Below are 12080 nucleotides of genomic sequence, written 5' to 3'. Positions count from 1 at the left end.
GTCCACTGTGATGTAACAACGCCGGTTTCCATCCGGGGAAGACCCTCGTCGGTAGCGCGCGCTTCGAGCGTCAGAAATTGAATGGCGAAGGCGCGCGTGAATCACGTGAGAACGTGGTGACCCCGACGCGAGGAAATCCGCTCGCTGGCCATTCAAGTGACGTAACGCACACCTGGCTCGTGACCTTCCTGCCTCTGCCTTTGCGCCCACTGTATAGCTGCTTTCGCCTTTGCCCCTGGCTCTCTTGTATGGCGTGTGCGGGAAAGCGATAGAACACGCTGCACTGATGCTTATGCTGACCTAGTTGACCGTATAGGGCAGTATTCATATCAACCTGTGCACTGGGTCGCAACCATAGTCGGAAACGTGGTTTGATGCCAAATGTATTTTACTATGAGGTTGTTTTATATATCACAAGCAAACCACTTGTGATAAAATTCACCCCTCATTATAGGTTTCAACGGTTTAATTTACCGAAAAGAAAAATTTTTGGACTTGGTTGAGTTACCATATATCATAGTTCACGTGGTTACAATTTCTAAGATTGGTTCTGAAAAAGATTTCTCCAAATATTAGAATATTTCGAAAGCAATACGAAAACATGGCTCATAACAATTAAATTCGAACGGATAAATGCTTTTTTTCTATATTTTGTTGGATAAAAAAGTTCAGTGAAAAAGAAACTTGGTCACCGAAACTTCGCTGTTTTTCTTACGCTTAGTATTAACTAACTGGAAAAAACGGTCGAGAAACACTGGCTTTTCCTTCCCGGTTAACACATTTCAATGGCTCCCGCTGCTGCTGAATATGTTGGGTGACGTTTCTTGATGCGTGCGGAGATGATAAATTATATTTGAGTGTGCGCGTAAGTGACGTTTTATTGGTGCGTTCTTTCGGACTTTCCACTGCGGAATTACGTAGATCTGCGTTTGTTTTTGAAATGTTTGGGGTTGGACAGAGTTCGTTTGCCCATAAAGGGATGGAGATTGCGTTTTTTTACGTTTTCGATGTATGCTTCAGTCGGGAGGTCGTAGTAAGACGTATAGTTTAAGAATATCAAAGCCCATACAGAAGTAGGCATCATTTTGAACGTTTCGAATAACTCTTCTATTCATACTGCCTTACAAGAATCATATTCTAAAATGTTATTACTTTACTTTGCCTTAAAAAGATGTAAAATTGCCGGTTTTACATTATGTAACCCACGTAATAGCATGCAACCGGTTAAGAAACGCTATAGTCCAGAGTGGGTTTCGATTTCTAGCATTTTTTAACGTTTTTCAAAACAAGTAAAATGGGTCGTAACTATTGTATAATTGCCTTTTAACCTATGCCTATAGCCTTTTTTATGTGTATCTGGAAGTAACTTAATTCCCCTAAACCAGGGGTTCCCAGCTTGTGGGCCATGGCCGCAAAGCGTAAACATTTTTCGCACTTACGTAGTTAAAATAGTCAAAAAGTATTGGAAATGGACTCGTGTCTAGTTTGTCAAAGAGGCAGCGGGCCGGATGAATTAAATTGGTGGGCCCGATCTGACCCGAGGGCCGTAGGTTGCCGACCCCTGGTATAAACCAATATTTTAATTAAAATGTCGTTCCTTAATTTTTTCGGAAGGTTGTAAAAAGTGGGGGGCCATTGATTTCACAAAATTTTCGAAGGGGGCCACGGTGTGTAAAAGTTTGGGAACCCCTGCCCTAAACCATAAAATACCCACAGGGAACAAATTACACCCGAAGTACAACGGCTAAGCCAATTAACACCAGCACTTTAAAGGTACAACCCACATCTATTAACCAACTTTCAATCTAAACTCTGCCAAGTCAGGGTTAGACCCGCAATTAATTAGGCCCAATGGTCGATAACCCTATACTTAAATATGCACGTGTGACGTGTGTATATTACATCCAAGTTAAACTTTCGATCTACTTTTCTAACTACTGCTCTTACTGACTGATACGCAGCTTCGAACCGACAATTATTGCCCAAAAGGCCTGGCGCAAAATGACAGGTGTGGCCCAACAAAGGCCGGAATCACGACACAGTCCCGTCTATCCTCCATTTACACCGCTGCGGTGACCACCCCGGGAAAATTGGCGGTTCCGCGAAAATTGGATTTTAGGCCGATCCACAAGCAAGGCTATCGCGTCTTAGTGAGCCTTGTAATTTTCGACAATAGATTCTGGTTCGGAACCTACAGGAATAAATATATTATCAGCACTTGCACCTGCAAATGGGCAGTGCGATGGGAGGGGTCAGGAAAAAGTCCTGATTGTTTAAAAAAAAAAATAAATAAACTAAAATCATTCATTTGAATTGGCATAATTGCAGATAAGAGGGCTAACTCTCAACAAAATCTATTAGGGTCATAGAAAGTTAAAAATGTTTATCAAAATTTTGTTCTATTTAATTTGTCATCCTTGTGCGGGAAACGTACTCCAATAAAAACTTCTGTTTGAAAAATTGGCGATAAAATCCAGTTCTAGGCGACCAAACTGAAATATCCTAGAACGCAGAAGATTTCCCATTTGGTTCAGTTCTCAAAGGCTTGAGCGTAGAGAGTAGAGAAGCGAACAGGAAAGCCGTTAGGAGTATGTATTGCGGAAAGGCAGGTGTTCGAGAGAGGCTTGAAAAGCTCGCTTGAGAGGAAGTATAGTGCCTCTTATTGCTGCCACCGAGACGAATTTTAACAACAACAGACCCTAGGCCGAGCTAGTATACACGACCGCAAAAACGAAGCCGCGTCCCTAATATTCATCCGTTTTGCATCGTTAAATTGGTTTACGTTTCGAAAATCTAAAATAGTGGCTTGAAATAGTATTTGGGGGCTTTTATAATGTTGTTTGTGTTTACTTTTTTACGCCAATAATTCTAATTTAACCGCTATCCAAGTAGAAGGCCATTTTACGCAGTTTGTTCAACCGTAGCCGTCTCCTTAAACGTCTTATCGGACTTTTTTAATAGTTTTAAAAAGCCAAAAAGCCGAAACGGGTAGTTTGGTGCTGGATGAAAAAAAAGGACAAATAGACGAAAAAGCCTTGGTTTGAAAATGTGATTTAGCGCCTTCTCTAGTGTTCAAAATAAAGTTTTTCACACAGTCCATACTAGACCGCCACTTACTTAAGGTTGTTTATGATAACACTTTAAAAGCAGCCTGTTCCGTTTTATTCTCCCCGTTAAAGTGACAGATTTAGAGTATACTGGGTAAAGGTTGGACAAAGGCAAAAAAGTGTTTATAAATGCAGAACAACCGTTCCAGACTGGCCGTGTTAACTGTTTAGACTTTCACCTTCGACGAACTCCAGCAGTAGCACTTACACGGGGGCCTGGGCAACTTTGCGGTTTGACAATCAAGTGCGTACACTAGTAGGTTGCGGGCGAAGGGAAAAAGGCAAGTCTAGTAGACGGCTTCGACGCTAACAACCCAAGCAGCGGTCGAGAATCCGTCTCAGAGGAGGTGCAAGCGGTGGCGGTAATACGAGCTATAAAACTTATGTTTTACCCTAGTCCCGGTGCTTGACAGTTTCCTAGTCCACAGGCTGCGCTTAAATGGAAAGAGGGGGCGTTCGTTTTTAGGCGTTTCAGTTGCTCGCTTTGCTGTCCGATCAGGCGGGCAAAATTTGTTGGCACGATGAACTTATGGGCGGTGAAAGGCTGGCTAGCGACCCGCGAATATGGCCCCGGCTGCGTCGAGCGCGAGCAAACACCTTTATTGACATAAATTGCTCGAGCTCGTCTTTTAAAAGGCCGCAGAATGAAACGAAAGGCGGCCACAAAGAGCCATTCAACGCAGGGCGGGCGAGCAAGCGAGACTGACTGGGCAGAGTTGAGCTGAGCTGGGCTACAGTCTCCATGCACTGAGCTACTCTGCGGCGAAGCAGGCAACAGCAGCAGGCCAGCAAGTCGTGCGGTTTGGGCGAATCACAGACCAAAGGCTTTGCCCGTACCTCGTCTGCGCAACGGAATGCCAGCTATTTGGTGCAAGGCCAAACTTCGCCGCGTTTTTTTAACTGGTCTTTTTATCTTGAGTACCGAAAAAAGGTGCAGCGCTGCACTGTATATATATATATATATATAGTGGGTTGCTTTCTGATCAGAAGAGTGTATTTCGCAGCTAGGTCAGACTAGCGAGTATTAATTTAATTAAAGCTTACTACGTTTAGTTCAGCTCAGTATTGTATAAGTAGCGCTAACAGCAGGCCAATTTCTTCCTATTTGACATTGCTTACAAGCCAAATAACTGTTTCCAAGCATTGCAATAAACTATATAATAGTGGTCAATTGACCAACAGCTTTCGCATTTAAACACTTTTCTCGTCCCAGAATTCGCCAGCACAGGCTCCGACCAAGTTTAAATAGAGAGTTTTACGGGAAGTTAGCGGCCAAAAATGAGGCGAGTCTATCACAGTTTCTGCGCCTTGGCGCTTCTGTCCTCACTGCTTCTGGCAAGTCCGGCACAAGCGGGCGGCCTCTCCAGACAAAAGAAGCACGCCAAACGGAGCAACAGGTGCGTGCGATTCAAAGCCTTTCCCTTTTATTGATGCCGTTGTTGTTGCTGCTGTTTTGTTGTTGTTGCGTTTTGTTCGCCTACCCCCATTGAATGCGCCGTGTGTAGCATTAAATAACCGGCCGTTTTTTAAATAATCAACCCGCCCGGGAGCGGCTGTTTCACCACCAAGCCACGGCAAACACTCGAACCCATAAAGTAACCACTGCATAGCAGGGCCCGGCGATGGTGTGCAAATATTGCAGTTGCATAGGGCTTACATAAGCTTCCAGGCCTAAAGGCACTAGTTTTTAAAGTAACAAGTGAAGACTGACATATTTTATTTTACCAGCAAAAACCTAGCGAAGGCTTTATTTAAATAAAGTTTTGTTTATATGTTCCATAGTTTAAATTAGTCATTTGCTTTTCTTAATACTAAGCTAGCTTAAATTAGTTAATTTGTATCTCAATTTTACTTACCACAAGGCCTTAGCTAATTGTGTCTCTTTTGTCACCTTTAAAATATATTATAAACTTATGAAAATCTACGAAATTCTCCTAACACTGGTTTAAACCACTATATCCAAATGTTAAGAAAAGCCCACGGTGAAATAGCCACTCCCTTCTTGCTTTTTTGCTAATTCGTGTAGCCGCCTTAACCGGCGGAAAAATATTGCGGCGCAGCAGAGCAGAGCATGAAGGCAACAGGGTAGCCATTGCAATGAACCGCGGCGATGAGAGCTTGCTGCTTCGGCCAATTTTCAAGGCCAGTTCGGGTCCTTATTTTAACGCCTTATCTGGCCAAATTTCCTGCCCAACTTAAAGGCTGCAATCATTCGGTTAAGGTTATTTTCGACTGGAGATGGGCTTTTGGGAAAAAAAACGCTTCGAATACTGCTGGGTCAAAAGTGAGACCTTTACTTTTCTGGAGGGCCTACTTAACTTGGCCCAATGACGGAATCCACCTAACCGCTTTTAAAGATCTTTGTAACGTTTACCTGTATCAATAAAAGAACAGGGCGCAGTAGAAGAATGGGTGAGCGTATATACTGTGCGGCTCGCCAGCTGACATAACAGTCGGCGATAAGAAATGCTAACACAATCGCAAAGTTAATTTATCTCTGTTTATTACGAGCTTCGAGGTGGCTTAAAGTTTACAATTTGCGGCTTGTTTTGACAGTCGATATCCTTTAAGTAAATTAAGTTCCCGTTGTATCCGTTCACCAAGGATACTTGTGTCACATAAATTACATCTGAGTGCGAAATTAAAGATAAAAAAGCTAGGAAACCACTGTAAAATAAGGCATTAAAAATATTGAAACCCAACATACAAAATCAGGTGCAAAAGCTAAATACATCGCACGACCTCAAAAAAAGGAAAAAAGGGGTAAAAAACACTAAAAATTGCAATCCAAAATGAAAAAGGTAAAAAAAGGGCGAAAAAATCATACAACCCAGTTTGAAAACAGTCAAGAAACTTTTTTACCAAAATTCGCAAAGGTAATTTATCACTGTTTATTAGGAGCTTCGAGATCTTTTTAAAAATAAAAACATTTCAAAATCAAAACAAGTCAAAAAAACATTTGGGCGAAAAACATGTAACCCAACTTGAAAACAGACGAGAATTTTTTTTTACCAAAATTCCGCCAAACAAAGCCACTCTGTCCGCATCGAGCATGCGCCTTCCACGGAACGCCGAGCCCGAAGCTGGGATGCTGGAGGCGCTGCGATGCGCGGAAATCTAAATAAACACGCCAGGGATAATCGCCGCCCGTGCGTAACTTCAAACACTTCAGCACTGCTGGGGCCGCGCAAAGCAGAGACTGGCTTTTCCTGGAGGCCTCTCGCGGCTTGAAAGCTCTTTCAATAGCCTACCGCTCAGGTGAAGACCGAATGGGCCGAATAACCTGACTGTGACTTCGCAAGTTAAACGTCCTTTTAGTTTTATCAACTGCTGATACCAGGCATAGTAGGTTAATATAAATAAAAAAAAACAGCTTTTCTCGTATTTCTATTAGTGTTTATTGGCAACGTACTTCCTTATTATTGAAAGAACGCCGGGTCTATACGCACCTTTCAATTTAATATATAAGCTACCGGGCATAGTAATATAAATCCAAAAGCAGCTCCTCTGGCATTTGTAATCCTTTTAGTTTTCTCACAGCTGTCTGACTTTTAGGATCCGACTGTGGCCGCTTAAAATGACCAATTTTTTCGTTTATTTGGTGATTTCCGATAGACTGTTCTCACATTTTGTTTTTTTGTGATTTACTAGCTGTCGTTTACTACAATACTCGCAGTCGGTTCGAAGTTGATTTTTTTTCAAGTTTACTCATTTTAGGTAGTTGCCATGCTTTGAGGTCCAAATTATAGATGTCCTATGCTTCGAGAGACATTTTAGAGATATTATTCCGATACAGATACCAGATATTTTAGACAAGAAACATCGCGATCCGATCTGATACTAAATGAAACATTACTATGCTCAGAAGAGCAAAATTGAATAAATCAAGGTTTGAATGGTACTTTTTCCGAGGATATTTAGCAATATTTTTGGCATTATAACTTTAAGTTGACTCCAGTCTTTAACCAATTATGGTTTAAATAAATTTATTTTTAAAGTAGAAATCGCGCTGCATTTTGTCGAAAATCATGGCTTTAATTACTATACCAGTTTGGTATAGGATAGGCATCGATATCATCGTGGTATCGAACGAGTACCACCGATACGGTTGTTTTCTCATGTTTAAACGATTTTGGTGCCCAGGCATTTTGTGGGGGGTTAAGGTGCTCGACTGGTTATTCAGGGCCGCTTAAAGGGCAATAGACGTCCTTGTAATTGCTTTAAAATCGCGAAAGTTTTAACTTCGTTTTGAGTGAAAGCAAAAAAAACACGTGTCGAAAACCAAATGCTAAACCACCATGATTACAGAGCGAGATCTATTTCACAGTGGCCCAATTAATCTTGCCCATCTCTGCTTTTACCAAAAGCGCTTCTCTCCTCACAAAACGAACTTGAACACTTAAAAATAGAGCAATTTGCATAAAAACAGCGCGAACTGACCTTGAGCTACCCCGGCACAGGGCGAACTGTGGTTTTCTTGTTTGCGGAGCGCCCGAAAAAAAGAACCTTTCCCGTCCCGAGCGCTCTCCTTAAACGTTTACATCGATTTCGGCGCATCTGTCCAACGACACATCGCTGGTCACGATTGCTGCTTCTGCTTTGACTGGCGGTGGCAGCCTTTAACGCCTAAGTTAACAGAAACCCGCTGTCTCACTTCTCTCAAATTGACTTTCTGTTTTCTGGCGGCGACGTTATCGAAATTTGAAAAGTCGAACCGTTTTTGTGGCCAGGTTTAAAGAGACAGGAGTTGTTTCGCTTTTTCATTGCGATATAAACTGCTATTTTATTACACTACCGTCCTCTGCGCTTTTTGTTTACGTGAGAAAATAAAACTTAAAAAAAAATTGCGGTGTAAATTGGTCTTATTATAAAAGGTGGTTGTGCGAGTTGAACTTATAAATAAGCCTAAAAACCGAATTCAAGGGCCAGTTTTAAAAGTGGCCTTAAAAAATAACTAACAAATTGGACTTATAAATTAGTTATAAAATAAACCTTAAAATCGGAAGCTTGATAAATCAGGATTGAAAATTGCGCGTACAAACTTTTTAACCTTTTATTTGAAAATTAAAGCCTTAATTTAGGCATAAACCAAATTTATATATCGTCATGGAGAAACACCCTTGTCACTTGATTGTTGAACAAACCATTCAAAAAGGCTTTACAATTTTTAGCCTTTTAAACCGCCCTTGTAAATCCACCACATACATTTCCCGCCGACCGGTTTTCAGCAACATGTCAGGGTTATGTGGAGTCAGCAAGGCAGTCACAATACCGGCGCTGACAATAGAGCCTCTACCGCCCAGCGGTTTGGAAACGTTTTTCACGCGGCGCCCGCGAAATAGGCCCTTTGAAATGGCAATTTTAAGGAATTCGATTTGCCCAGCGGCCAGCGCATATCCCAAGGGGACGGGACCGGGCGTGGAATCCGTAACCTCCGACTTACCACATTAAGACCCGAACGAAAAACGACACCGCTCGCGTTGTTTTCCCGACTTGCCTGACTTACTCGCTGCGGTCTGCCGTGGAATGGAATTATGACCACATTAAAGGAAGGAGCGCAGCTCTGTTCTCGAGTCTTGTTGATTCAAAGAGTTTCTGACAAATGCTTGATAATTCTACCACAAGGGAGGGGCCACGGCGGTTCAACTATATTATTTGTGAAGCACAGCAGTGTATTTGAAGGTGTTTGGAAGGATATAAGGCAGACCTGGATCGGCAAACTATGACCCGCGTTTTTATTCATAAAACTTTATGGGAAAAAATATTATCTTACGTTTATGTATTACACAAGTGAGACGACCTCAATTTTCCCTACTCTTACCGGTTTATTAAAACAATGCTGTTAGCAGCTTTCTTTAAAAATACAGTTATCAAATTCGTGCATACCAAAAGTTTAAACGAAATCGAACCTAGAATTTCCTTTGGTAATTTCACATTTGTAATAATAATTTTTTTTTTTAAGTTTTCAATGTGAAGGGCAAAACTTAGTACCCCAAGATGGACACTTTCAGAACTAATAATATTGACCTCCGTGGTTTGAAACTTGTTTCACCTGAAAAATTGCAAAAAGCCGTTGGACGAAGTACCATATTTGGTGTAACGAAAATTCCAGAAACTAGAATTAAACCACACATGCAATTCAAAAAAATGAATAGAACTGTTATCAGCATACCGCTCTGATTCGTCGGAAACTAGAATAACGTTACCTACTTTTGTATGGGCTTTGATATTCTTATTAGAATTATCTAGTTGCCCAAGTCTGCATTGTAGCCTCACGAATGACAGATTCCTGCCATTTTGTGTTGTCGATGCAAACAAGACCTTTCGGCCCGCGCGGGTCTCGGGCGAAAAAGCGTCTATTTTAATGCAACAATCGCTTGGCAATCGGTTCGCCGTCGCCCTGGCATCGAGATTAACGCGCGATCGGAAATCGCGCTGTTCATCTATTTTATGACGTCATAAACTCGTGTCTTACTGAGGCACTCGAACTGCTCGATTCGTAAAAGTTTTTACACGTGCTGTAAAATGTTTTCCGATTGATATTTTAAGCATTTAAATTTTAGAAACTTTTTTTTTCTAGGCCGTGTTTTTGAAATCATGTTTTATTATACCGCTAATTTCGCACACCATGGACTACCGTAGGGTTAAACTACCTGTTTTACTGGTGGAATGTAACTTAAAAGTGTTTGGCTCAATTTTTTAAGCAATTTAACTCCCTTTTTTAGTTTTTCTGCCATTGTTTTGGTATTGACTTTTGAAAGCAGACCCCCTTCCCAACTCGTTGTAATACCGCGTCACGCATATAATTAAAGCAATAGAGTCGTCTACGTTGCAATTGTAACGAAACGGACCAAAAAGTGGAAAAAGTTGAAATATGTAAAGTTTGCATTTGAAAGGGTACGCCTTAACTTTTTTTTACTTTTTTACGTTTAGGAATAAAACGGCCGGGCCTTCTTGGACAATTTATATTTTCAAAGTAACAAAGACATTGTACTTTTTACAATTGGCTTAGCCCTGTCAACTAGACGCAAACGATTAAAAAAACGATCTTTAAACGGCCTCACAAATCTAGAGCAATAGGTGAAACGGCGTCAAGTGCTTTGCCAGCAGGGGTGGCGGCAACGGTTTCCGATTTTTGCGGCGAGCGTCGTCGCTATTGTCTTAAAAAAGCGCCCGGCGATGCCAGGTGGCAAGTTTGCCGAGAAAAAGCGCCCATAGCCGTAATAAGCGGATAAAAAGCGACGCGTAATTCATCAAACACCTTCACGCCTGTCCGTCAAGAGCCTAGCGTTTTATTGGAAAACTGTTCGGCTTCCTTTTTCTATTGAGCGAGTTTCGGCTGTCCGTTTGCCCAAATTGAAGTCAATTCTCACCACATAAGGCCACTTAGAAAACACCAGACTGCGATTATTATTTTTTGTAGCTTTTCCCAGACAGTTTAGCGACGTGTAATATTGCTACCAGTAAGTAAGGCCCTGGCCCTTAAGGCGAGGACCGATTGTTTGCCTATCAGTGCCTATATACACACACTGCTTGTATATATTTGACTTCAACGCTGTGAATTCCTGTTCTTAGAAGTTCAAAACACCTTGAACCCTAGACAGAGTAACTTCACGCAGTTGATATTGCTCGTTAAGTATATTGACAGTTGAAGCTCGGTACACACGATAACGTAACGCGGTTATTTAAGCCGCTATAGCATAAAGGTAAATAGATCAGAATCGCGACTCAGCTAACTAAGGGTTTTTCATCTTTCTAATTATTAGTAAACTAATTTCTAAATAGCAAAAATCATCTTAGAATTGGTGCTACCAAACTAAAAAAACGAGAAATTTTTTAAATATTTTTTTAAATTATAATAAATACCGAAACTGGACTATTCCATAAAATTAAGGCAAATTTTCAATCAATTTTATTAAATCATTCTTATACTGGTAAAATTAGATAACCAAAAAGGGAAAAGGCTGGTTAACATTTTGTCGATTTTTATATAACTCACTCCAAACCCCGTTGGACAAAGTAGAAGCGGTAATAAAAGTACAGCACGCAAGTTATTCACAAATTAGAGTTGGAATGGCAATTGTCCACTCTGATTCGTCAAACTAGAAAAAGGATTTTGAAGTTTGTCCAAATCCGCCCCTGGGATAGCGACGCGCACAAATATTGGCTTAAGATTGATCGCGACTTCTTTTACTTAAGGTACTTCTTTCGCAAACAGGTCGTTGACCAACTGACAAAGACGAGGGGCCTAAGTGCTTTTAATTCGTCCCTCCGAATTTTTGTTGAGTGCTCACTCTAAAAGCCATAAAATTGGAGATTTATCTTGCTACTTTTTCGCCACTGTCCATTACAGTCCATCAATGTGTTTTGATACATAGCCTAAATATCCATTGTGTAAGGAATCAATCCATAGGCTGTCAGTAAGTTAATACGCCGTTACGTTTTCCTAATGATTTTTCCATGATAGCAGCGTTTTTGCGATCACAGTATTAAGCGTAAGTATAACAGCAGCTCATTGATGCCACAATTTTCTCACTGAACCTTGTCAGCAAATCACAAGAAAATGACATAAAAAATTCCGAATTTAATTAATACGGTTCACGTGTTCGCGTTTCTTCCTAAATTTTTGCAAATTTTGCTGAAATCTTGCTCAGATACGATAGTTTCCAACCGAATTAAACGGTGACCCAATTTTGGGGTCGCGAGAAACACTGCCTAATATAAATACGTCCTCTTTTTGTTCAAAAAAACCTTGGGTTTGTAAATAAGACTCAACTTGGTTAAAATACCCATAGTATTGTCGTATAAGTTCCGCAAATTTTGCGTTGTCAGGTAACATGCTGTAGGCGTGTCGCGTGTGCTTTCTTAACGATTTTTCAGAGCTACTTTTTTCGTTAAAGCAAAACGGTCAGCCGTAAAATTGACCAACACACGTATAATGCGTGTTTAACTCTGAGGGTGGCCAATGTTTGC

The 12080-nt window shown here is 41.1% G+C and overlaps 1 protein-coding gene across 1 annotated transcript in view; it reads left to right on the top strand.

Moving 5' to 3' along the window:
- The first annotated feature begins 3549 nt into the window (after window positions 1-3549).
- The window catches only part of LOC146167119 (uncharacterized), a 52368-nt gene continuing 43837 nt past the window's right edge, over window positions 3550-12080 (top strand). The window contains exon 1 of the mRNA XM_083385466.1: window positions 3550-4504. Within this exon, the coding sequence (XP_083241592.1) occupies window positions 4386-4504 (119 nt within the window). The 5' untranslated portion in view covers window positions 3550-4385. The remainder of the gene's footprint in view (window positions 4505-12080) is intronic.

This window comes from Ascidiella aspersa, chromosome 1 (genome assembly GCF_963924565.1).
Source record: "Ascidiella aspersa chromosome 1, kaAscAspe10.2, whole genome shotgun sequence".
NCBI classification, from domain to species: Eukaryota; Metazoa; Chordata; class Ascidiacea; order Phlebobranchia; family Ascidiidae; genus Ascidiella; species Ascidiella aspersa.
The sequence above is the reverse complement of the archived record's forward strand: the minus strand, read 5'-3'. Positions and strand labels throughout refer to the sequence as shown.